This window comes from Myodes glareolus, chromosome 16 (genome assembly GCF_982192425.1).
Source record: "Myodes glareolus chromosome 16, mMyoGla1.1, whole genome shotgun sequence".
In the NCBI taxonomy this organism is placed as follows: domain Eukaryota; kingdom Metazoa; phylum Chordata; class Mammalia; order Rodentia; family Cricetidae; genus Myodes; species Myodes glareolus.
In genome coordinates, this window is record NC_142041.1 from 14,307,619 (window position 1) to 14,334,763 (window position 27,145).

A 27,145-nucleotide genomic window follows, 5' to 3' on the forward strand; every position below is an offset into this window, starting at 1 on the left:
GAATGTGTAAACCAAATAAACCCTTTCCTCCCCATCTTGCTTTTTGGTTATGGTGTTTCGTTGCAGCAATGGGAACCCTAACTAAGACAGTGGCTTAGGTCTACGACTACTTATACCTGAAAACTATGAGATCATTTCATTTACTGTGTTATAAAGCAAAATATGGCATGTAAAGACAGAACACTCGTCTGGGAGGAGAAAGATGGATTGCAGGCATCCCAGAATGATCCATGTTCCTTAATTCCATTTCAAATAATTCAAGATTGAGAGAAAACTTTTATGCTTTATTTTTCAGAGTGAAAATACCCACATTTCTTTCGCTCAAAATTAAAATATGCTTATTTGAAGCTTTGTGAAGATAATGAACCATTAAATTGAAAATTTATTCTTCGGGTTGGTAGATTCTGATAATATGGCCATCCTTTCTGACTGAAGAATCGCTTCACTTCAGCATCGCGTTTCTTAGGAAACACCCAAGGCTGGCCCACCTAGGGCACAGTGTGCTCCGCCACCATGACCCATGCAGGCGGTTACTGTTTCTTTCACAAGGAATTGTCACATCTTGACTTTCAGTCCTGGCACGGCGCTACGTGAAGTATTCAGACGGGCGGAAGGGTTAGTTGGGAAAGACTTGAATGCCTTGTCTTTGGAGGGGGAACAGGGTATTAACTCATGCAAAACAAAAAGTGTCGCCATTTGTTCTCTGTGTGTCTGAGCTGCAGGCAGAGCAGAGGCTGGTGCATGTCCTGCCCTTGAGAACACCCTACTGTTACTGTGAGTGTGAGTGGACAGTCTTTCTAAGGCTGTCCTACCCCCCCCACCTTTTATTCCGAACAGGTATTACTAAAGGCGGTTGCAGTTACACTGTGAGTCTCTAGCTCTCCGAAGAGGGAGAAATTGTTGCTACAACAGTCAGAGAACCACTCTAGCAGAGGACATCCTACCTCTAGATTTCCTGGGCTGGATGCAGTCCGTGAGTTATTTTCTGGATTTATTAATAATAAATATATCTGAAGCCACCTATGCCTCCACTGCTTTCTCAGCTAAGGACTTCAGCAAATCCTTGTAGACTGTGGAGTTCATGAAGCGGGGATAGGAGTCCCTGTGCATGAGGGTGTAAATCTGAAGCTGGGCATCATCAAATATGTGCTGGGAGGGATCCACCATGTTTTTGTTGATGCCTTCCCGTACGCGGGAGTCCAAGCTGACCTGTGGACAGAAGCAGAGCTGGATTGGTTACTTCTCTTGTAAAACCAGACAAACGCCATAATTCTTTTATCTTTCGAAAGACCCCCAAACCAAACAAGATCCCCCAAAGTCTGAACTGCTGAGAGAAACTAACAGGTGAAGGAAGGGGACTCTGGGACTTCTGTGGCCTCAGTGGTCCCAGCAGGAGTGGTCCCAGTGACCCCTGAAGGTCGGTGGGGCAGACTGCTGCACCAATGCCAGAGGACTCAGTAGGCCATACTGAGGGGTCATGCTCTGCATTTCTCACAAGTCAGAAGGAACGCTGGCTGCTTTAGAATATCACACACTGCTTTGCTTCTTCTAAACAAGTGTGAGATGGCCTTTGATGATAGAGGGTGGTGAGCACAGACTCATCCCTGTTAATGAAGGCAAAAACTTGGGAACTGTAGGAGCCCAACCAGCTAGAAACTGGGTGTAGGTTTCTGGTGTCGGTCCAGGCTAAAGGGAAGGGGTCTGTAAAGTGAAGGGCTCCAATCACAGGGCCTGGGAGTCAGTGGCATCCGGGTTTCCATCTGAAGGGACTCTAGCTCACTTGAACAGGTGGCTCTGTGCTGTGGGACAATGGTCTTACCCTGTAAATATTTGTTTCTTGTACTTGTTTAATAAAATGCTGATTGGCCAGTAACCAGGCAGGAAGTATAGGTGGGGCAATGAGAACAGAAGAATTCTGGGAAGAGGATTCTGCTGTCTGCAGTCATGACCCAGTAGCAGAGGAAGCAAGATGTGACTGCCTTGCCAAAAAGGTTACCAAGCCATGTGGCTAACTCAGACAAGAATTATGGGCTAATGTAAGTTATAAGAATTAGTAAATAAGAAGCCTGAGCTAATGGGACAATCGGTTTATAACTAATGTAGACCTCTGTGTGATTCTTTGGGACTTAATGGCTTCAGGATAGAAAACTTCAGTCAACAGCTCTGGCAAGACTTGTTCTTCTCCCCCATTCTGTCCACCTTGATAAAACCTGTTAGATTACATTCTGGAAGCTAGCCCCCAAGGTCCATTCCCTTATTTGGCCACTCCCTCCTCCTGAGGCTGACTACAAGGTTCAGTCACCAAGTATTAAAGTCCAGCAATCAAAAACCCCCTTGGGGGCTGGAGAGATGGCTCAGTGGTTAAGAGCATTGCCTGCTCTTCCAAAGGTCCTGAGTTCAATTCCCAGCAACCACATGGTGGCTCACAACCATCTGTAATGAGGTTTGGTGCCCTCTTCTGGCCTGCAGACATACACACAGACAGAATATTGTATACATAATAAATAAATATTTTTTAAAAAACAACCCTTGGCTCACCTATTATTCTCCATGCCCAATTAAATACTTTATCCTAACACGGGATTTTTCCCTTGTATGTTTATAAACTGCCATTTTCCTATGGGCCATATCTGTCTCCTCTCTATTTAAAGGCAGTCCTTTGTCCTCTAAGACAGATACCCCTCTCTGCTTCCTTTTGTTCCCTTCCCCTTCTCCCTCTGTCTCCTGTCTGTGTCCCCTATCCCTGCCCTCTGTCCCTCTGGGGCAAATAAATCTTTGTTCTGCTGACTCCTTCACTCTCCTCGCTGCCACTGCTGTCTCTATAGTAAGCTAAATGGGAATTCCTATTGAAGAACTCTTCTTGGAAAGTCAAATGTTGGTTGTTTCTAGGCTTGTTGGTTTATAAGGTTTGTTTGTTTGGTTTTCCGAGACTGGGTTTCTCTGTGTAACAGCCTTGGCTGTCTTGGAACTTGCTCTGTAGACCCAAATGCCCTTGAACTACAAAGATCCTTGCCTCTGACTCCTGAGTGCTGGGATTAAAGACGTGAGCCACTACCACCTGGCTGTTTATAAGTATTTTTATTAGAATATAAAATATTCTTTTTTTATATTTATTTATTTATTATGCATACAATATTCTGTCTGTGTGTATGTCTGCAGGCCAGAAGAGGGCACCAGACCTCATTACAGATGGTTGTGAGCCACCATGTGGTTGCCGGGAATTGAACTCAGGACCTTTGGAAGAGCAAGCAATGCTCTTAACCACTGAGCCATCTCTCCAGCCCCAAAATATTCTATATTGAATACTAGCAAGCTCTTTCACTAGAACCATCCATTCTCCCAGTTTAGCACCCCATGTATCTCTTATTTTCTTTCTCTTTCTACCTGCCCACCCATTCCTTCGATCTCTATTTCTTTCTTTCCCTCTCCCTCTTTCCTCCTTTCTGAACAATCTCACTACATAACATTGACCTTGGTGTTCAGATAACAGGTGTTTATAGGGTACGGTGTTTTTAAACAACAGGAAGACTGGAGAGTACTTATCCAGCATGTGGGCGGCCCTGAGCTTATCCTCCAAGCCACAGGACAGAAAAGGCAAGTGTCCGTGCAGGGGCCAAAGCTGCTATGAATCATGGGCACTTAAAAAAAAAAAACAACTAAAAAATGCTTTACACATTTTTCAGGGTCCTCAGGATCTGAAAGCTATGATTGGGAGGAGCCTAGGGCTGTGCTTTGAACTATCTCTACGTGTGCAAGCAGCGTGTGACCAAACACAGAAGCAGGCAACTTAGCAATGGTTTTAAGGAGACATTTTTGCAGACACACACCTCTTTAGGAGACAGGACAGAAATGTAGTCTTCGTAGATTATCTTGGCTTTCTCCTCGATAGTGCTTTGATTCGCTTCCCTCTTTAGTTCTTCACAGGCCATCCAGAAAAGCATGTTTTCTTCGCTGAACTCCGTCCGGAGGAACTCCCGGAATGCGTTTCTTCCAGCCGGAGTGACCATTAGGTTATCAAAGGACTGGGCCCAGGCACAGACTTCTTCCAGAGTTGGGGTGGGGCTGAGCAGTGGTCCAGAGGAAGAAAAGGAAGATGTTACTGCTGGGGAATCCAGTTTTCGTCGCAAAGTTACAACATACTGCTATAAGACACACAAACCTTTGGCCCTTCCAGAAAGGGGAGAGCACCCCTCTCATTTCCTTAAGCCTTTAGCTAAAACACAAGCCGGATTTGTATTTGCTGGACTGTGTTGTAGCTTCATTTTTTTTTCTTTTTTGGTTTTATAAGACTGGGTTTCTCTGTGTAACAGCCCTGACTATTCAGGAACTCGCTCTGTAGACCAGGCCTGCCTCTGCTGGAATCAAAGGCATGAGTCTTCATGCCCTGAGCGTTCTTGTGCAACCTTACAGCCATGCTTTGTTTATGGTTGACAATACTTTTAAATTACACAAGTGAAGAAAAATCCTGCAGCTGCTTGACCCCAAACCTCTCAATTATCTCAGACAGAGCTAAGTCATACTACACACCGGCTCAACAGAACATCAGTGGGCAATGCCCACTGGATGCTTTTTAAGATCCATATGCCATTTGAGAAAAAGAAAACAACATACATGATACGTTCCCAAGTTAGGAGGAGTGGTGCCGTGATTCCCCACGGCCACTGTATCTGTCCTGAGTTCCCAAGGGATGGCACCCGGGCTCTGACGTGACCTTTGCATAACTTAATTTCCAGACAAACCTGGCAGACCAGGAAGGCTTGCCCTGCTGAGAACTGCTTAGGTAAGGGTTCCTGCAGACAACTCCTAGATCAGATAAGAGGTCTTACCTTGCTGAAACTGATGCGCTAAACGTGTCTTTGACCTAACAATAAAAAGACTTTTGCAAAGTCATGAGGCAGTCAGTTCATTAGAAGCTGACTCCCCAGTTGCTGCTAAAGTGTAAAACATTCTGGAGTGACGCAAGGAACACAGACCACAGACAAGACAGTGACAAAATAATTGGCTAGGAAGATGCCCTTGTCCTTCAGAGCCAGCCATGATTGGGTAAGAAAGGCTATTCATCCCAAGAGGCCTGCTGGGCTTCACTTCTCGTTACCATCTCTGAGGGGTTTTTGTTTTTTGTTTCTGTTGGTTTGTTTCTTGTTTTGTTTTATTTATTGTTGTTAGTCTTTTTTTGTTTTTCGAGACAGGGTTTCTCTGTGTAGCCCTGGCTATCCTGGATCTCTGTAAATCAGGCTGGCTTCAAACTCACAGAAATCTGCCTGCCTCTGCCTCTGCCTCTGGAGTGCTGGTGTTAAAGGTGTATGCCACAACTGTCCTTGAGTTTAACTGCACTGACATCAGAAAAGGCCTACTTAACAGTGACCCTTTATATCTCCTTTCTTTTGCCTCTTCACAGCTCCATATCGTTATGTTTCATTGAAAAATGTATTCTAGGAGCTGAAGAGATGGCTCAGAGGTTAAGAGCATTGCCTGCTCTTCCAAAGGTCCTGAGTTCAATTCCCAGCAACCACATGGTGGCTCACAACCATCTGTAATGAGATCTGGTGCCCTCTTCTGGCATGCAGGTATACATGGAGGCAGAACACTGTATATATAATAAATAAATCTTTAAAAAATGTATTCTGTAGCTTTTAAAATTTTTATAAGATGGCAAATACATTGTCCTCTGTGACTTGCTTTCAAGTCTCTGAGATTTACCCTCACTGCCTTATGAGTAGGATTCTCATCTTACTTCCTGTTTTTAAGCGGATTTTGGCATCACTGGTAATAATAAGAGCCTCTCAGATATCATATAGAAGAGGAATGATCCACTCCTGATCATCTTGTGGAAGTGGCCTAGTATTAAGCCATCTGGCTGCAATGTTGACTCCGGATACAATGTTGCTGGTTGGATTGTGTCACCCAAAAGCAGTCCAAATGCCCGGAATCTCAGAATATGGCTTTATTCAGAAGTGGGTCCTTGGACTGGAGAGATGGAACTTAACTCAGCAGTGAAGAGAACTGGTTTCTCTTTCAGAAGACCTAGGTTCAATTCCCTCCTAACACCTACTTGGTGGCCTGTTGGGGCCCTAAGCACTCTTGTGGTACACCGATACACATGCAGGCAAGACATCTACCTATACATCTCAAAATAAATAAATTATTACAAAGAAAAAAATGGCTCCTTGTAGACTTAACTTAAAATGAGGTCACTAGTCGAGGGGTCATCTGGAATGAAACTGAAACTCTTATTAACAGAGGAAATTTGATATAGACGTGAGAAAAGAGAGCAGCTCTGGAAACACATGGAGAATGTGGTCATGTGACTGGAGCAATGTGTGTAGTGGCCAGTGGACCCCAGAGGTGCAGGCAGCTGACCAATGCCAGAGGAGACAGGAAGGGAGTCTGCTCCAGGGCCTGGAGAATCAATACAGAGAAATCTCTGCTGACACTCGATCTTGGATTTCTGGTCTTGGAACCGTGACATAAAAGATTTTTGATGTTTTAAGCTACCCAGGTTTAAATACTTTTTAATGGCAAATAAATTTAGAAAGTTATCACAGTTTAACAGTCTGAAACTATTTGGACCCTTTCCTTATGTCTAAGTTTCTGGACTGTATGTTAATATCTCTTTTTCTGTATGGAAGTGGGACTTCACTCACTAATGATTAATCCCAGCACTTGAGAGACAGAGGGAGGCAGATCTCTGTGAGTCTGAAATTGCTCTAGTGTATATACTGAGTTCTAAGACAGCTAGGGCTTACTTAAAGAGACCCTGTTCCTGACTCCCCCACCAAAAAAAAAAAAAAAAAAAAAAAAAAAAGGAGTAACTAAATAAAAACCTAAGTATTGAGATTTACGTTTGCTCTGTTTATTGTATTCTCGGCATTTCATACTTTGATATGATTACATTTTCATATAGTTATGTTATTTCTTAAAATGTATTATGATTTATTTGTTGAGGATGTAATGAATTGAAAGTGATCCTAGAAATACCAAACAGAATAGGATTTTACTGTATATGTTTTTAAAACTCTGGGCTTTTATTTTAATTGCTTTGGGGCTAGTAGTACAGTCTGCTGAATAATGATCCTAGTAATATATCCAGACAGTTTATAAAAGCCAGGCCTGGATGGTGGTGCACACCTCTAATTCCGGTACTCCGGTTGCTATGGAAGGAAGACTGTACGTTTGAGGCCAGTCTGCTCTATGTAATGAGTCCCATCTCTGAACAAAACTTTTTAAAAGGGCAGTGACCGCAGCTAAGTGGTAGAACACCGCTTAGCATGCGCAAGGCCCTGGGTTTGATCCCTGGCACTGTCCCAAACCCAAACAATACAAACGAAAATCAATCAATCAATCAATCAAACAAACAAACAAAAACCCACAAAAGCAAAACCAATCTTTATGAGAAAAAGCATATTCAACTGTTATATTTTCTGTATGCTTGAGAAATTTTTTCAGAAGCCAAAAGTAGCTTTTACAGAAGCAGTGCTTTAGCATAAACTGTAGCTACTTAGTTTGTCTAATTCTTCATCCCTTAGGGATAGCCATGTGGTGGCAGGTCTGTAATCTACTCTAGAAACTTTTGTTTACATTGGGAACTACAATGTATACTTGGTAACTATTACATTAGTTAGATGTGAGTCCTTTCACCCTTAGCAAGCTAAACTCTTGCATTTTAGTAGTGATCCTCTCTGCGGCTCTCTTCAACCCGTTTTGTTTGATGTGAGTGGCAGGAAGCAGCACAGAACAGAAGGGGGAGGCAGACTCTGGTCAGACTGTCTGAGTTTACAAGGAAGCGACACTATTCTCCAAGACCATACTAGCCCTGATAAGGCACAGGTCACCATCTATGCTAATCAAGGAAAGGGGAGTCTTCCAGGTCGGTGCTGTGGTTGAGCTCACACTCACCCTGCTAGGGGCAGGCAGACACTGTGGAGGAACTCACACTTACTTCCTTTGCCAGCTACAGGTTGACACTGTGGTTTGAACTCACACTTGCCCTGCTAGCTGCAGGCAGACACTGTGGGTGAACTCACGCTCCCCTAGTAGCTGTTCCTGGGAAGGAGATGTCAGCAGGGGGCAGCACTGGTCCTCATAAACTTGGAGCCTGTAGACCAATGACTTAATCCCTCTCAAATACTGAGAATATCTGCCTTCCTGGGTTGTGAAGTTTTCGCGAACCAGAAAAACACAATAAAGCATGCAGAAAGGTCTTGACACATGGTAAGTATTCCATATTAATTGTAATTTAATCACCTGTATTTAATTGTAACTTAGCCACTTGCATTTTAATCACTCCATTAAATTATCTGGTAAAGATTTTCTCTTTACTTTTATCTCTTTTACTTTTCTTGTGTTGACATCATTTGGATTTAATTCTGTCATCTTATTGTTTAATTATACTTGATTGTTTATCTCTGAGGCTTGAAAAAACTTCTCATCTGGATTGAAGATGTAGATCAGAGAATTTACCTGATCAGTTTGAGGCCTTGAGTTCTATCAGCACTCTATAAACTAGACAAGAGGGTCCGGAATTCAAATCATAGTGAGCCTGGGCTACATGAGCACCTGTCTCAAAAAAATGTATCAACTAACACTGTGATTATCCCATAATATGTGTGTGTCTATGTGGGTATTTACAAAATACTCAGTATCCACATCTATTTTAACCCTTGGTTCATGTTTCTCCTTATAATTCAAAATTTTTATTTGGGGCCTTGTTCTTGCTTCCTGGAATGCGTCCTCAGAACTTCTTTGTGCATTCAGGGGTGGTTCTCAGGTCGTCAGCCTTGGCAGCAAACATGCTGAAGAGCCAACCCGTTCCCCTGGCCCTGCGGAGCTAAAATGTTGACAGGTATGTATAGCTTTTTCTGAAGTCAGTCTTTTTTAAAAAAAATTTGAGATAATGATGGGTTTTCCCTTGTATTTGTAAGATAATATAACAACTGATAATAGCCATGTGATGTAGAGTGATGAATACATGTTGAAATTAGAGGTTTTACAATACTGCCAATAAAGGAAAACCAGAACTAAGAGGAAAATAATGCAGGGGCTCTTACAGGCTGATCAGCCAGCTTCGTCAGTGAGGACATCCTGAGGGAGGACAGGACAGGAACACAGTCCTCAGTTTCCCCTCTGGAGACATCCTGAGGGAGGACAGTACAGGAACACAGTCCTCAGTTTCCCCTCTAGAGACATCCTGAGGGAGGACAGTACAGGAACACAGTCCTCAGTTTCTGTGGAGACCCAAAAATGTGAGCCTATTTTCACTTTGATGATCAGAGAGTTGGAGGTTGCTCAAAGGACTGACAAGTGTAGTTTCATGCCCCAGCTCAGGATATGATTGCTTGATTTTTTTTTTTTAGCATTAAAATAGCTCATACACAGTTGGTCCGTGCCATCCCGACAGGTGGTCAGTATATGCAAACATGCTTCTGTTCCTTCTCTTACAACTATGAAGTCACCTGGGGAGTGGCTGCCTTCAGGAAGTTTGCTCTAGAGCAGTTACACTGCCTAAGCAACAAAATGCTAATGATTTAATGTCTCAGAGTGTTAAAATGATTGACTGAATTGTCCTTTGTATCATGTTAGTAAAGTCGTTTGTTACATTCTCCCCCATTTACATTGGGTATAAAAGTTATGAAAAAATAAACACAAATGACTTCAGTATTCACTGGAATGCCCGCCCAGTACTTTCTATGGTTTCTATGGTTCTATTATTTTTCATGCGTCTTTATATTCTTTACTTTATTTCTAAATTCCCACCTTTCATTTCTTCACACAAGTTAGAGATCACTTCTCCACGTTTTTATTACAGACGACTTTAACATCTGAACTCCTTTCAGCTTTCAATTGGATGTTGTTTTATTGGCTCTTCTGTGACGGGCTACTGCCTTTCAGTTTTGTAATCTTGGACCAAGAGCTCATTTTTGTTTGACCTAATCTATGGGAAGTATGAGATAAAAACTGAGGATGTCTGTCATTCCTTCAGGCAGGGACTTCTTTGGGGATCTCAGATGAGTTGCTGGCTCAGAACTCCTTAAATTCTTTTTAGGAATCTGGGAATCCCTCATGACTCTAGGCATGGATACTGTCAGTTTATCTAGATAAAGCCACTAGGAATGACAATACCACAGGTGAGAAGGCCCTGGGCATCACCACAGGTGAGAAGGCACTGACCCCTCCACCCACTGGGCATCTCCACTTAGCAAAGTGCACATGTTACAGATGTGGTCCATAGCTGAAAGCTGCTTCCCAGCATCCCAAGAGGACCTTACACATACTGCCAGCCTGGGACAGAATCCACAGGCAGAATCAGAAATGTGATTTCCACTCAACATGTATTGTTTTTACACCATCACAGAGTCCCACTGTAACCCTGGAAGCAGTCTATACTTTCTTCAAGAAAGATGTCGCCTTGCCTTCCTGAGCCTAGCAGTCACAAGTCAAAGCTCAATTTACTTAATGAGTTTTGTTTTTCAAGTATTTTATTAATTCCTTATTTTTTGTACAACATTTTAAATACATGCAAAAACTAAGGTTTTGCAATGGGAAACTCTGTGATCTACAAGTCAGAAAGATAAATCTCGTATTGTTTTGTTTTATTTTACTTTGGTGATGCCAATCGAACACAGGGCCTTGTGCAGGCTGACTAAAGGTGAAGGGTGTACAGCAAGACTTTGATACATAGATGTCCTAGTTAGCTTTCATTATCAGCTTGGTCCAGCCTAGAGTCATCTAGCGAGAGGAAAGCCCCGTGGAGGAATTGATTCCATCAGACTGCCTTGTTGGCATATCTGTGGGAAACCTCTTGATTGGTCATTGACATAGGAGGTTCCAGCTTACTGCGGGCTGCACAATTCCCTGGGCAGACTATCTCAGGCTGGTTAAGGAACCGAGCCTCAGCCTGAATGATTTAGCATTGATCCTCCATGGTTTCTGCTCTACGTCCCGGACTGTAAGTTCCCTGGTTTGAGGTGACGCTGCACAAAACAGCAAGCCGGCCTGCTTCCAAGTTGTCGCTTCAGTTCCTGTCCTGACCTCCCTTAATGATGGACCGTGGCATGGAAGCATAAGCCAAAAAATTTCTTTCTTCCCATAAGAAGTCAGGCACAAAACTGACTGGAAGATTAAACATAATTAATAGTGAACAAGATGACTGCTAGTATAATTAAATTCAAATTCCTCTTAAACAAGCCAATATAATGTTATTTTTACCTAAAATGTTACAACAAATAGAGTCACACAAAGCAAATGCAACTAATTATGTGTACCTAGTATCTGAGCATATGACAGTAAATGGCACCAAGTGTATGAGTACCTAGTACCCAAGAAGATGGCAGCAAGAGGAACCAAGTGTATGAGTACCTAGTACTCATTGAATGTGACTTGGAACAAAGCCATGGTGTGGGAAGTCCTTCTGTATATGTGTTGCTTTTATTGGTTAATGAATAAAGAATCTGCATTGACCTGTGATAGGGCAGAGTAGAGTTAGGTGGGGAAAACTAAACTGAATGCTGGGGGAAAGAAGGCGGAGTTAGAGAGATGCCATGCAGCCACCAGAGGGGAAAGTGAGCTGCCAGCTGAAAGCTTGCCGGTATGCCTCAAGCCTCATGGTAAAATATAAAATAATGGAAATGGGTTAATTCTAGATGTAAGAGCTAGCTAGCAATACACTTAAGATATTGGCCAAATAGTATTGGAAATGATATAGTTTTTATGTGATTATTTCGGGTCAGAGTGCTGGGAAATGGACAAGCAGCCTCCTACTATGAAGCCAGGCCAAGCTACACTGGATACTTCCCTTTGGCCAAACTCACTTCCCTATTCAGAATTCACAACCACCCTTGGCTGGCTTAGCTACAAAAACTATTATCATCTTTGTTTTACACACACAAAAATGAAGGCAGCATATGGTCATTATTAAGCCAAGGCTGGAGGTCACACAAACAGGACAATCAGCCTTCTGCACGCTGGGGAGCCATGGCACAGAATATATCACCCTGGGGTCTGTGAGACACCTGCTGTTTCTGGCAAATTCATACACTGTGCAGAGTGGGAGGGGTGTTGCTGGATCTCTCAGTCTTTGAAAAGCTGGGCAAATACACATAAGGTAGAGATGAGAGGAAGTTTACACAACCGAGATGGGCTTCTCTCCTATCTCCAAAGATAAACAAATTAATAGAGAACTATTTGAACAATGCTATTAGGATGTTTGTCTAATGTCTGCAGTTATAAAAGGCCTCATATTAAGAACAGGTATAAAGGGGCTGGAGAGATGACTTGGCAGTTGGTAGCTCTGGCTACTCTTGTAGAGGAGTAGGGATTGATTCCCAGCACCCACGTGGTAGCTCACAGGCTCCTTCCATAACTCCAGTCCCAGGGGACTCGACACCCCTTTCTGATATCCATATGTATGAGCACGTGCCTGGTGTACATACATACATAAAAGCAAAATACTCATATATAAGAAATAACTATTGGGCTGGAGAGATGGCTCAGAGGTTAAGAGCATTGCCTGCTCTTCCAAAGGTACTGAGTGTAGGGCCCGGGTCTACCCTTGCTCCTGGGGTGCATCTTGAGGACAGTTTCTGGTTAGCCAGCTAAGCATCCTGTTTGTTCCTGTGCTCCCTTTGCCTTGCCTGGTGATTAGCTGTAGGGCATTGTTTCATCTCTGGTATGGTAATTTCCCACCTGCCTGGTCGGAAATCCTTGTGCAGCAGCCAGGTATAATAGGATTTCCCCTAAATTGAATAAACGGCATTCGGCTGATCTCCTTTCGAATGACCCAGGTCTCTTGTGTGTTCTTTCAATCTCCAGGCCCTTGCCCAACTCGTGGATGGTACAGTGGCGTTAACTGTACCGAGGGGATAACACAGAATCGGGTGTTAAACCTGAGTTCAATTCCCAGAAACCACATGGTGGCTCACAGCCCTCTGTAATGGGGTCTGGTGCCCTCTTCTGGCCTGCAGGCATACACACAGACAGAATATTGTATACATAATAAATAAATAAATATTAAAATAAAAAAGAAAGAAATATTTAAGGAAGAATAAACTAAAGAATAGGTGTAAGAATAGTTAAGTGAAGGTAACTTCATAGGAAATTTGATAAAAGTAAAAGAGTCAAGGGAAGAAATATAAAGGGAAAAGCAATATGAAGCTGGGTGTGGAGGTTGCACACCAAAACGCAGCAACAGGAGTAATGCCCCCAAATTAAACATTAAAAACGGAAACACAAAATTAAAGACCAAAACTTTACATTATGTATTTTTTTTTCTTCAAAACACTTAGATTTTCAAATAGCAGATTGCTAGTGGTTTCCACTAAATTCGATCATTCTGCTGCAGGGAGGTGGAGGCTCACAGACCCAGGGTTCCAGGAAGCAGAAGTATGAAATAGTCACAAGGCATTTCCTTGAGATTGTACGAGCAGTCATGACTGCTAGACAGGGCCTCTTAGTGCCCCCCTCCAGGCCTGTGAGCATTCAGGAGTGCAGCTTTTTTGAGTTGTCACCTGTGCTGAGTGGGCTTTGGGGATGAATCTGCCTTGGAGTCACCCTGTTTCTGCAGGTAACCCCTTGTTCATGTGAGTAGCTCCAATACACTCACTGGCTTCAAGTCTCAGATCTCTGCCAGCGCCCTGTCTGAGTTGGTTCATGTCTTCCAGGAGAAGTCATACAATACTTCAGCCATTTAGAATTAATTAAGAAACTGAAAAACGGAATCCTTCAATTTTCCTGAAGACCAAATATGATGTATTGTTATGGTTCTTACTTTTAAAGATACATCATATAAAAATAAAATCACATCATTATGGGTTAGGAGAAGGGATCAACTTCTATTTGTTGAAATGCATTGGAATCAAAGAGAGGACTGGCTTTTCTTCCAGTTAGGAAATGCATTAAAAGGAATTCTGAGGGGGAAATTCAAAGCTACGTTGAGATCTGATGTTATTAAATGGTAGTTATGGGGAAATGTATGTGTTCTGTTGAAACTTTCAGTGTAAAAGGCAAAAGGAAGATGCCAGTATCTCTGCCAGTATCGTGAGCTAATAAAGCAAGAGTTCACCTTTCCTCACACGCTGGAATGTCTGTCCTGAGTTCATAGGAGGCTCTTCCGGGTCTCTGGTCTTCCTGGTTTCTGACAGTGAGGCTGTAAAAAAACAAGACAATTATTGTTGACTGAGAATGTCTGAAGAAATATATTTCCTAAATGAATATTTTAAAGATAATTTTTAGATATTCAAATAGAATTACTTTTTAAAAAAATATGTGACCCTGATTACTATTATTATTATTGCTTGAGATGGGGTTTCTTGGTGTAGCTTTGGAGCCTGTCCTAGAACTTGCTCTGTAGACCAGGCTGACTTCCAACTCACAGAAATCCACCTGCCTCTGCCTCCCGAGTGCTGGAATTAAAGGAGTGTGCCACTGCCCGGCCTCTGATTGTTATTTTTAAGAAGTTTGAAAGTGGGTGAGTGGTCAAGGCACTTTCTGCAGAGAAACAGGGTTCAGTTCCCAGCACCCACATGGCAGTTCATGTTCCCAGGGATTGGATATCTTCTTCTGACTTCTGTGGACACCAGTCACACACGTAGTACTAACACATGTTTAGGCAGAACACACAATAAAAAATAAAACGAAGTAACTCTTCTATAAAAAGAAAACAAGCCAGGGATGATGGTACGTGCCTTTATTCCTCGCACGTGGAGGACAGAGGCAGGTCTGTTGATCTCTACGAGTTTTAGGCAAGCCAGGGCTCCATGGGGAGACCGTCTCAAAAACCAAAACAGAAAAGAAATGAGTGGGTTTTTTTTTTGATTTTTTTTTGGGGGGGGGGTAGAATTGGTGAGATGGCAGATGGTCCATTTCTGCCATTTGAAGAACTGACTCCTTCCTGGGTAGTTGGACCAGTGTACACTCTTGACCCGTCTGATGGGTCTCAAGGGATGCTTTCCCAACTGCTGTTAGCTCAGTGGATTTGAACTGTCACTGTGGTTTTGATGTGCACTTCACTGATGGTTGACATTGTCAAGCCTCTTTGCATATATCACTGGCTATCACAATATTTTCTCTGAAGACATGTCTTTTCCTATTCCTTAACTTTTAAATATCAGTATATCTTTTACTTTTGAGATATATGGCTTTATACATTCTAAAGATTTTATTTTTGTGTACATGGGTGTTTTGCCTGCATGTATGTCCATGCATCAATGCCTGCTTGGTGTCTACAGAGGTCATAAGAGGGCATTGGATGGATCCCTTGGAGCTGGGGTTACAGGTGTCTGTGAACCACTGTGTGGATCCTGGGAACAGAGTCCATGTCCTCTGTAAGAGCAGCCGGTGTTCTCAACTGTGGCAGCTTTAGATATTTTAGATACAAGCTCGAACGACAGTTATTTTATGGATGTTATATTCTTTTTCTTTACTCATCAGTTTTAATAAAGGTTCTTTTGGACTTTCGGGGTGTTCTTGCATCATTGAAAAATAGGGAGGCTTTTTTCTGCTCTTTCCAAGTCCTAGACTCCATCTGTATGCTTCCTCTTGGCTGATGCCTACCACACACTGTTAAATGGCGGGAGAGGCTCTCATGTCTTTCTCTTATTCTAAACTTTAGCAGGAAAGCTTCAGAAGCCCTGAAACTTAAAATGATGTTTCATTTTGATGCTGAAGACCAAACTTAGTACTTCATGAATGCTGAGCAAGGGTTTTGCCCCTTCCCCATCTAAATGAATTTGTATCCTTCTTGATGGAGGCTTTTTGTTTTGCTGCTGCATTATCAGTGTTTCTGTTCATTTTCCAAGGCTTTTCCTTAACATGCTAGCTATAAAAGTCTTTGAGCCTGCTTTTAGCAATTAGTTTTCTAAGTTTTTTAGTGTGTGTGTGTGAGAGAGGGAGACAGAAACAGAGAGACAGAGAGACACACAGAGAGAGCTATTTTTACATAAAGACAAAATCATTAAAAATTCAGAAATCCTTTTGACTTATTTCTTTTATGAAACCGAGGCTAAAACGTTTCAATAAATAATGATTTTTAAAAAATGAAACAAAACAAAATAAAAAACCCATGGGAGGCACTGGGGTGGCATCCTATGAATGTATCGGGCAGCATTTATCCTGCCTGACTTCCTGGCTTCTTTGTAAGCAGAACACATGACTGCACAGTGGGTGTGAAAACGCAAAGAGAAAAAGGAATTACGAATATGACACAAGGCTGCAAAGAGAATTGGAAGCTATATTGTAAATTTAATGATGCAAAAATTTACTCAAGCTTTGACATTTTTACCTTATTTTGCTAAAGCAGAGCAAATTTAAAGGGGAAAATGTTCTCTAGAGAAAAAGCACAAGGTATTCTTAATGGTTCACTGTGTTTGCAGGGGTCTTCTGTGGCTGTTATCCCAGAAGACGAGGACAAACCCAAGCCAAGGCCCTGCTTGCCATACTTCAGCAATGTTCTATAGGACTCAGGGGCTTCCCTTTCCAGGAAGAAAGGAGGAGGACACCCTCCAGCATTACAGAAAATAATAAAGTTCATTGCTTTATTAGTATCTGCTAATTATATGACTTCTTCACACATGAATATAATGCATTCTGACCACATTCGTTTCATTGCTGTCCCTTGTCCCGTTCTTGCTCCCAGTGACCCTGTTCTTCTTTCCAACCAGTCCTTCTACCTTTATGCCCCCCCCCCTTTTCTTTCTGTTTGTTGGTCTGGTGAGTTACCGTTAGGTGACATGGGTGACGTTAGTATTCCTTACGTGGCATCGGTGACGTCAGCGTTCCTTAAGTGACATGGGTGACATTAGTGTTCATTACATGTCATGGGTAAAGTTAGCGTTCCTTACATGCCATGGGTACAGTTAGCGTTCCTTATGTGGCATGGGTGATGCTAGCATTCCTTACGTGGCATGAGTAAAGTGCTATTTACAGGAACATGAGCAACTCAGCAGTGGCTAAAGCGTTTCTATTTTAGACAAAAAAAAAAAAAAAAACAAAAACCAACCAACCAACCAACCAAACAAACAAAAAAACCTGAGTGCTTCCCTTTCTATTAGAAGGCCATGAACTGGATTCTGAGAGGAACGTCATTGGGGCTTAGGAAAATATTGCTAGTTATCTTTCTAGAAAATTTACTAAGTATACCAACACAGGCACATCTTAAAAGAATGCTGAGGGGGAAAAAAATCAAGGAAATTGAACCATTTTCCACTAACGTGAAAACAACACATTATATTTCTGGATAATTATGAATCCATTAATTTTAGAAAAAAAGTTCTTCTCAACCCACATAAACTTGGTTGTGTAGTCTCCCTACTCTCTACCCCAGACACAACCATCAATGACTCATCCATCACTCTTGCTCACAGGTGTGCTACTACGCACACATATGCATTTAGATGTCATGCAAGCAAGATTTTACACTATCCATTGCTCTGTAATTGCTCCCCCTCCCCCGTCGCACTTGAGTTTAAATGACAGTGGCATGAAGACACCATGAGGCATGGATCTACCTATTTCTTGTTTGTGAACTGTGAAGCTCCTTTTCTCATCGAGACTGAGGCCATAACAAACCCTCACAGACATGATTTCTGCATGTGCTTTACTGTTTTTTAGGGGCTTTCTGGGTACACATGTAGAAGGGTGGATGTTTAACCTGCATTTTTTTTTTGAGGCAGAGTCTGTAGTCCTGTAGTCCTCTGTAGTCCTGGAACATAATGCGTAGACCAGGCTGGCCTTGAACTCACAGAGATCCGCCTGCCTCTGCCTCCCGAGTGCTGGGGTTAAAGGTGTGTGCCACCACTTGCATGTATCTTAGTCTTGTTGGCAGGAGCACATGTAGATACCTTTCCTGTGCCATTTCACTCGCTTGTTTTTCATCTGGTCATTTTATGTCCTGAAACTCTTTGTGTATTATGGATATGAATTTTTATTAAGAACATTGTAATGATCTTGTCTAAGTATGTTTTATCATTCTTTTTTTTATTTTATTGCTTATTCACTCAAGTAATGTATATGTGGGGGTACCCATGTGTGTGTGTGTGTGTGTGTGTATGTATGTGGAGGCCATAGGACAGCACGTGTGTAGAGTACCCAAGCATGTGTGTGTCTATGCATGTGGAGGCCACAGGACAGCATCAAGTGGCTTTCCTTAGGCACTACCTACCTTGGGTTTTTGTTTGTTTTGATTTTTTGAGACAAAGTCTCTCATTGGCTGAAGCTAGGCTGCCTGTTTGGCCAGTGAACCAAGGATTTGTCTGTCTCAGTCTTCCAGATGCTAGGACACAGGCCTGGGACTACAGCTATCACGCCAAATTTAGGATTTTTTTCTTAATCTTTTTAAAAGCACATTTCAATTTATATATTTTTCTTTTATGTGCATGGGTGTTTTGCCTGCATGCGTGTCTGTGCGAGGGTGTCAGATCTCCTGGAACTAGAGTTACAGACAGTTGTCAACGGCCATGTGGGTGCTGGGAATTGAACCAGAGTCCTTTGGAAGGGCAGCCTGGGAGGGCAGGCTGGGCTACAACCAAATCAAACCAAACCCGCTTCCTGGATGTGTCATGAATAGGCTGTAGTCAAAGGCCCCTCCCAGTCAACGCCTCAGTAAAGGCCCCAGTGTTACCAAGAACAGCTGCAGCAACAGCACCAGCAAAAGCAGCAGGCGTTGGAGCCATGGCTCCCTGTGCCCTGCTGGCTTTGGATGGAGCCCTGGGTTTCACTTCCGCTGCACATCTGCTGCATCCGCATCTCAGGCCTCTCGGATCCCACAGGCTGCAAAAGAAAACAACAACAAAAGCAGTTGTGATCTAAACCCGGGTGTTCGTCTGTTTGGCTCACAGAGAAGACGCTGCACGATAATACCCAGGTTGTTTTTGCAAACTGCTGAGATGTGCTGGACTCTGATGAGAACTTACTTAGCAAATTGGATGGAACGTGGCACAAGTTCCAGGGGTAAAACGGAGAAAAGGCTTGCCCTTCGTAGTTTACTAAGGGAGGCAATTGGTACACAGAGGTCACTGGTGAGTTATGACCACTGGAGCATCTCAGGTTCCCTCTAGACAGAACCACAGCAGAGCAGTTAAAAAGGCCAGTACTGGACACACTGACCCAGGAGTCTGAGCGCAGAGATGGATAGATGCGAGTTATGCCAAAACGGTCCACTGGACATCTGGAGTAGGTGGTGAGGCGTGGCTCCATCTAAAGGCAGATCCATGCACGCTATTAACGCCTTCACTGGTTGTGTGGCATTCGCTAACTCTCCTCCAGCAGCACAACACTAAGAACACTGCCTACTAGGTAGCAATTGCTTAGCATTTCCCAGGAAGCCAGGCCTCGAGCCAGCCTGGGATCTGCCCAATCCTTGCAGGGACAGTGCTCGTGCCCATCTCCATGGGTGCAAAGCCATCACACATCTCGCCATCAGCCTCCTTGTTGTTGCTGTTGTTGAAGATTAGAAGATCGAATGACAGAGGTGGGCGTGTGAGCAGCAAAGGAAAGGAGAAATTGCTACGTCCGATTTTGCTTTTGAAAACTATCATTCAACTCTTGATGGTGCTAATTGAAAGCTAAAATGCCACACACACACACACACACACACACACACACACACATACACACAGGTCCTGAGTTCAATTCCCAGCAACCACATGGTGGCTCACAAGCATCTGTAATGGGGTCTGGTGCCCTCTTCTGGCCTGCAGGCATACACTCAGACAGAATACTGTATACATAATAATATATAAATTTTTTTTTAAAAGAAGTTTACAGAACAGCAAATAGACTGGACAAAAAAAACAAAACAAAACAAAATCCTCTTGCCACATAATAATCAAAACACTAAATATACAGAATAAAGAAAGACTATTATGAGCTGAAAAGGAAAAAGGCCAAGTTACATATAAAGGTAGACCTCTCAGAATAACACCTGTCTCAATGGAGACTTTGAAAACCAGAAGGTCCTAGACAGATGTTTTCCAGACACTAAGAGATCACGGATGCCAGCCTGACCTACTATGCCCAGCAAAACTTTCAATCACCATAGATGAAGAAAACAAGACATTCCATGACAAAACCAGATTTAAACAATATCTCTGCAGAAATCCAGCCCTACAGAAAGTACGAGAAGAAAAACTCCAACTCAAGGAAATTAGCTATACACACAAAAACACAGGCAATATATTGATAATCTCACACAACAGCAAATCCCAAAGAAGGGAAACACACACACACACACACACACACAACCCCCATCAACAACAAAACCAAAAATTAACAGGAATTAACAATTCTTGGTCATTACTATCCCTTAATATCAATGAACTCAATTCACCTATAAAAAGACACAGGCTAACAGAATGGATATGAAAACAGGATCTGGCCTTCTGTTGCATACAAGAAACACACCTCAACTTCAAAGATAGAGTAAAGGGTTGGGAAAAGATGTTTCGATCAAATGGACCTAAGAAATAAGCTGAAGAGATGAAGGACATTTCATATTTATCACAGGAAAAATCCATCAAAATGAAGTCTCAGTTATCAACATCTATGCCCCAAATACAAGGGCACCCACATTTGTAAAAGAAACATTACTAAAGCTTAAATCACACAATCAGACCTCACACACTAATTGAGAGAGACTTCAATACCCCACTTTTACCAATGGAGGGGTCTGTCAGACAGAAACTTAACAGAGAAATAAGGTAACTAACAGATGTTATGACTCAAATGGACTTAACAGACATCTATAAAACATTTCACCTAAACACGAAGGAATATACCTTCTCAGCACTTCATGGAACCTTCTCTAAATTGACCATATACTTGATCACAAAGCAAATCTCAACAAATACAAAAAAATGCAAATCATAATCCCAGAGAACCTAGACAATAATGAGGACCCTAAGAGAGACATACATAGATCTAATCTACATGGGAAGTAGAAAAAGACAAGATCTCCTGAGTAAATTGGGAGCATGGGGACCTTGGGAGAGAATTGAATGGGAGGGGGGAGACAGGGAGGGGAGCAGAGAAAAATGTAGAGCTCAATAAAATCAATAAAAAAAAGAAAAAAAATCCAAGAAAAGCAAATAAACGAACAAAAAAAGCAACAAAAAAGTTCTGTTCTCTAAAGTCACTGTTCACACTATTTGCAAGTGTTGATTCATTGTCCCTATGGAAAAAACAAAGGCATGTTCCTGTGTGCTCTGATCACAAAGTTATTCTTAGCTAGTCAATACATTGAAGGAGGATCAGATGAAGTTAGGCCAATTTTTAAAAGAGGAAATGGCTCCTTTGTGGGCTGCTCATTGTACCAAGAATTTCTCCCAATCAACTCCCATGCCCAAATGGCTATTTTTGGGAAAAGAAACCCAGGCTGCACAGAATTTGCATGAAGACAGGGTGAGTGCAGAGGAGAAGGGACCAAACGAGACTGTGAAAAGAAAATTTCTGACCCAGAATTCCCTGGGGTTTTCCCCCATTTTTGGAGCCAATTTTATCCCTGTGATGGGTTCTGTCTGTCTCTTTGAATAAAGTTTGCATTTTCATCAACAAAAATATGTCTTTATTTCTCAGGTCCTCATCAATGTCCTAACTCCTTATTTTGCAAGTCCTACACAAATGCTTCCAGAGAAGATATAAGGTGAAACAATGCATACATGACTCATCAGGCAGAAAAATCCTGTGCTGAGGTTGGGAAGATGGTCCATAAGAACACAGCAAACTGTACAGTAGCTCAGGGCTATCTCTTTCCTCCTTGCAAAAAGGAAAGTTACTGTAACCATGATAAAGTGTTAAAACATAATACTTCCTTGAGCAAAATGTTAAAAGCGAATGACCAGCAACTTTACATTAATCTGGAAGCCACATGTATCCATAAACACACATACAACCTGTCCCCATCCTTGAGGACTCTTCAGAGTTTGAGAAACAAAAACTTTGATCAGAGAGGTTGTCCAAAATGCCACAAGTGAGACCCAGGGCTCCATCCAAAGCCAGCAGGGAATGGAGAACCATGCCCTCAGTCACTGACAGTTAAGATTTGTTTAGCTTAAAAACCCTGTGAGAATCGGAGTTGTGGTTGCAGTTCAGCTCGCGAGTCTGCTCTACTTGGATGGAAATATGCCTGGCTACAGAAAACACCGCACTTGACAGCAGTGACATGGCTCTGACCTCGCCTCCTCTATCCGTCTTTTAGCACAGCTGACTTAGAGAAAGGCCTTCACCCTGGCTGACTCTGCTTCTGTGGCCAGTTGAACATATTGCCTTACTTTTGCGAGGTGGCCCAGTAAAGCCACATGTGGAAAATTCTCAAGCACCACATCCTTGTACTCGGCCTTCTGGTCAAGTGTCAAGCTGGCCAGCTCCTGCTCTGTGAAGTACACAGCCATGTCTTCAAAAATCGTAGGCTCTGGTTGTACAGAGATATTTTCCATCATAAATTCTTCTAGTCCTGTAGTTAATACAGGCTCAAGAATTTCAGGACAGGGGCTGGAGAGATGGCTCAGAGTTTAAGAGCATTGCCTGCTCTTTCAAAGGTTCTGAGTTCAATTCCCGGCAACCACATGGTGGCTCACAACCATCTGTAATGGGGTCTGGTGCCCTCTTCTGGCCTGCAGGCATACACACAGACAGAATATTGTATACATAATAAATAAATAATTAAATAAATAAATAAGAATTTCAGGACAGAGGTTCAGGCTGCCACGTTTGGGCACGTGGACGACACCACGCCAACTTTAGTCACACATTTGATTACTATAAACTTTTTACTTTTGATTGAACTTGGTGCCTGAGTTGTATAATCGAACACAGAGGTGAATGGCCCCACAACACCTCTGCCTACCCACCTATCTACACACCTCTCTGCCTAGCTATCATCTCTTATAAGGCAATCATTTATTCTCTGAAGTTTTGGTAGAATGTGCTTGTAAAATTATTGGAATTCTAAATTAATTTTTTTCTACTTTTTAAATTTTTCTATTTGCATGTGTGCGCGTATGTTTGCCACATGTGTGCAAGTATCAGCAGAGGTCATAAATGGGAGTCGGATCTCCTGTGGCCAGAGTTACTTGCAGCTGTGAGCCTCCTGAGGTGGGTGCTGGAAACTGAACTCAGATCCTCTGGAATCTCAGCAAGCACTCACCACCACTGAGGCTTGCCCTGTCATCTGGCAGGATGTACTCAGGCAGTGCCTTGGCCAGTCTAAGGGTCCTAGTTTGTATGCAGATGCAAAGGTCCCTTTAAGAGACAAACTCCAAGGCTGGAGAGATGGCTCAGAGATTAAGAGCACTGACTGCTCTTCCAGAGGTCCTGAGTTCAATTCCAGCAACCACATGGTGGCTCACAGCCATCTATAATGAGATCTGGCGCCCTCTTCTGTCATGCAAGCATACATGGAAGGAATGTTGTATACATAATAAATAAATAAATCTTTAAAAAAGGAAAAAAAAAGAGACAAACTCCACCCACTTCTGCTCTTTTCTTCCTGTTGCTTTGCTGAAGAGGCAGGTCTCTGCTTCTCTCCCTCCCTCCCTTCCTTCTCTTTGTCTCTGTCTGTGTATGTCTCTCCCTTCCCTCCCAATATCTTCTCAAAAAGCTCCACACTCAAGCTCTCTCTGCATGGTGTATTCTGTTACCCGCAGGGGTCCTCCCCTGGCCTGCTAAGGTCCTCACTCTGGCCATCTTAACAACAGGGAAATGAGGTCTGGAGACGGAGTCACTGTTTTTAAATGCAAAGAGGAGAGTTGGGAGTGTAGTTCAGTTGGTGGGGTGTTTAGTTAAAATGCCAGAAGCCTGAGTTCCCAGTACCAAGTAAACAGTCAGGCATGGTGGGGACCCGTTATCCCAGCACCAAATAAGGGAAGGTAGGAAGATCCGAAGTTCAGGATCACGATCACCCTTGGCTGTAGTGGGTCCGATGCCAGTGCCGGCTATATGGGATCCTGCTTCAAACAACAACAATCAGCAGCAAGGAAGGAATAGTCTGAGACAGGAAGGAAGGCGACAGCACTTCTATTTCAAGAGGAAAAGGTGCTTCTGTACTACATACTGTAAGGCGGAATCGGGATAGCCACATTGTAAAGCTCGGTACACACTTCTCATGTCCTGTCTGTTCCAAGTTAACCTTTGACCTAGGCTGAATCGGGGGGAGGAATGGGTGTGAGAACCCGTCGCACAGAAACTGTCAGAAGTAGAGGGACAGACACAAAGCCTCCCAGTGTTACCCTCGGCAGCCTGAGGCGTTCCTATAGACTTTTAATGGAACCCCACTCCGGCCACACCCTGATTATAACAACAGGAATAGTCAATTTTATGAAGCGGGGCTGGAGATTTGATTAAAATATTTTAATATCCGTTTAAAGGGGAGGGTTAAGAGAAAAAGAAGTTCTCAGAATAGTAAGACACACGCGGAGTACAAGTGTGGGCTTCTCAAAGCAGGAGTTGCAGAAAGAGGCATTCAAGTGTGGGTGTGAGCTTCTCCGGGAAGAAAAAACAATTCATCTCAGCGGCAACCATGTACACCATTTTAATGACTCTCAAGTTACATCTCAAAAGGTTGCTAGGAAACTCCACCCCCTCCCCTTCTCCCCGTCTTTAATGAGTGCGAAGGCTCTGCGGAGATGCTTAGACAGAATCATAATCAGATAAGGGGAAGCCAGGAGTTGCTGGGTCTGCAAAGGGGTTACTATAGGCCCTCTTCTCATAGTGGGTTACTGGTGAGATTCCTGGAGACCTGAAGCAGCTGGGAACTAATCAGTAAAAATATCCCCTGGTAGTGGGTAACTCTGCTGATATAATAAACCAATGAATTAAAGTTCAGGTTTTAATCCCAGCAAAGCATTCCTGGATGATCCCAGGGGAAGAGGAGAAACCACAAGGGGAAACCACGAGGGGAAGTTTGTGGGCCAGTCCTTAAATACCTTCTGCGGGGAGAGGGGAGATGGAGCCACTGCTGGGTGGGCTTTCTTTGCATGGAGTCTGGAGAGGGCGGCTCCAGGGAGCTGCTGCTTGGCAAACTGAGAGCAGGGCTTGGAATGCCCTCCCGCCACCCCTGTAGGAGATCTCCAACAGCAATTGAGCCTTGGGAATTCCTGCTCTGCAGTCAGCAAAGGCTTCTCAACTGGATTCCAGGTCTAGGAGGCTCCTCTTCGTTCTCATGTCCCCTAAATTTCATGTCTTTCAAGCCTTCCTCATTTTCCCCTCTGAAATTTTGATCCCTTAAGGGTGTGAAGGCAGAAGGTCCATCTTCCTAAGGAGAAGTACCAACACCAAGGGTCTCAGAGACAAGGCTGACCACCTGACCAGAGAACAGCAGCCGTGTGTGTGTGTGTGTGTGTGTGTGTGTGTGTGTGTGTGTCCCTTCCCTGGGCTATCAGACTATTGAGACAATGTGGCCAGTGGAATTAGAATTTCCACAAATTTCTTCTGTATTGGGAGAAGGAAAAGGCCTGGGGGCGCCAAAGTGCCTGGCGTAGAAAGAGAACTTGTCTCCCGGGAGGACATGCCACACAGTGCTGGTGACTTATCAGCCTACCTTGCTGGAGAGTCAGAACCTGGATAGTGATGGGGATAAGCCCTGAACAGGACTCGGGGAACAAAGTTAGGCAGATCCCTGGTAGGCAGACAGACAGGAAGAGGGCCCACAGATAGGCAGCAAAATGTCAACCTTCTGACTTCTTCCTCACCCTCCTGACCTGAGACAAAAACCTGGCACCTTAAAACAAAGGCCTGGCAGCCTTTTTCTCCTTCCATTGGGACCTGCTTGCTGATGAACTGGCCTTATAAATCCAAGGCCTGATTAGGGCATGTTTACTTCCAGACTGAAGGTCTATCACCCTCTCTTTGTTCAAACTGACAAATGCTAACTTAGAGGAGGAAGACCACTCAAAGACTCTTAAGTTCCCCAGCCCCCAAGGAGTCTGAGGCCAGCCTGGTCTACAGATCCAGTTTCGGAACAGCCAGGCTTAGGCAGTGAAGGTAACCATTGAAAATAGGAAGCTGGTGAAGATGTAATTCAACAAAGGAGGCATGTTCTAGCCCCAGCGAACAGCAGAACTAGGCAGCTTTGGCCACATGATTCTGGTTTTAGTGTCAAGGATAGAAGAAAGGCCTTATGGAACCTTCTTCTACAACTAAAGAAAGCCACTGACGTCAGGCACGTGTCAGGGATGTCCCTGAATCGAGGCCCAGAAAGGCCATTGTGTGGAGATGTGAAGGCAAAGCCTGGATTGTCTTGGAGACCCCAAGATATTGAAGATGTCAGAGCCATGTTACTTGCCAAGGAGAGCTGCTAACAGCGAGTGAAACCAGCTCAAGAGAAAGAAGGGTGCTGCAGTCAAGAGAGCTGGAAGGAAATGGAGATCTGAGAAGCGTTTGAACATCAGATATGGAGATACAGAGTTTGGAGTTTGTCCAGCTGGCTGTTGGTCTTGCTTTAGTAGAGTACTTCCCTGTTATGTTCCCTTTCCTACCTTTGGAACGGTAATGTATATTCTGTGCCATTACATGTTAGAAGTATGTGTTTGCCTTTTTTATTTTAATTTTACAGGGGATTGCAGTTAATAGATTGCATGAGGAGACACTGAACTTTAGACTAATAAGTTTGAGACTGTGATAAACTATGGGGACTTTTGAAGTAGAACTGAATTCTGTTTTGCATTATGATGTGGCTATAAAACTTTGGGGGCCAGGAAGTGGAAATATGGTGGTTTGAAAGAAAATGGCCCCGAATGGCATGGCACTAAAAAGAGGGGTGGCCTTTTTGGAGGAAGTGTGTCACTATGGGGGTGGGCATTTAGATCTCCTGTGCTCACGCCACACCCACTGAGACAGACCACTCTCTGTTGCCTCTGAGTCAAGTTGTAGGGCTCTCAGCTATGTCTTCAGCACCATGTTTGCCTGCACGCTACCATGTTATACAATGATGATAATGGACTAAACCTCTGCAAATGCAAGCGAGCCACCCCAATGAAATGTTCTTCCTTTATGAGAGTTGCCATGGTCATTTTGTCGCTTCCCAGCAATAGAAATCCTAAGACAAATATAAAAAACATGTTAGCTGATACTTAGGTATATAAACTGCAGTTTCCCTATATTCCAAAAGGAATTAGAAACATAAATTGGGAAAGTGAAGTAATTTATTTATAACTTGATCAGA

The 27,145-nt window shown here is 43.2% G+C and overlaps 1 protein-coding gene across 7 annotated transcripts in view; it reads right to left on the reverse strand.

The window, feature by feature from the left end:
• Window positions 1-263: 263 nt before the first annotated feature.
• Window positions 264-27,145, reverse strand: part of Rgs20 (regulator of G protein signaling 20) — a 68,373-nt gene continuing 41,491 nt past the window's right edge. For all 7 annotated transcript variants that reach the window (XM_085677065.2, XM_048420569.3, XM_048420568.3 and 4 more), the window contains exons 2-5: window positions 18,611-18,759; window positions 14,057-14,140; window positions 3,828-4,062; window positions 264-1,209 (exon numbers count right to left, since the gene is read on the reverse strand). In XM_085677065.2, the coding sequence (XP_085533191.1) occupies window positions 1,021-1,209; window positions 3,828-4,062; window positions 14,057-14,140; window positions 18,611-18,759 (657 nt within the window). In that variant the 3' untranslated portion in view covers window positions 264-1,020. The remainder of the gene's footprint in view (window positions 1,210-3,827; window positions 4,063-14,056; window positions 14,141-18,610; window positions 18,760-27,145) is intronic.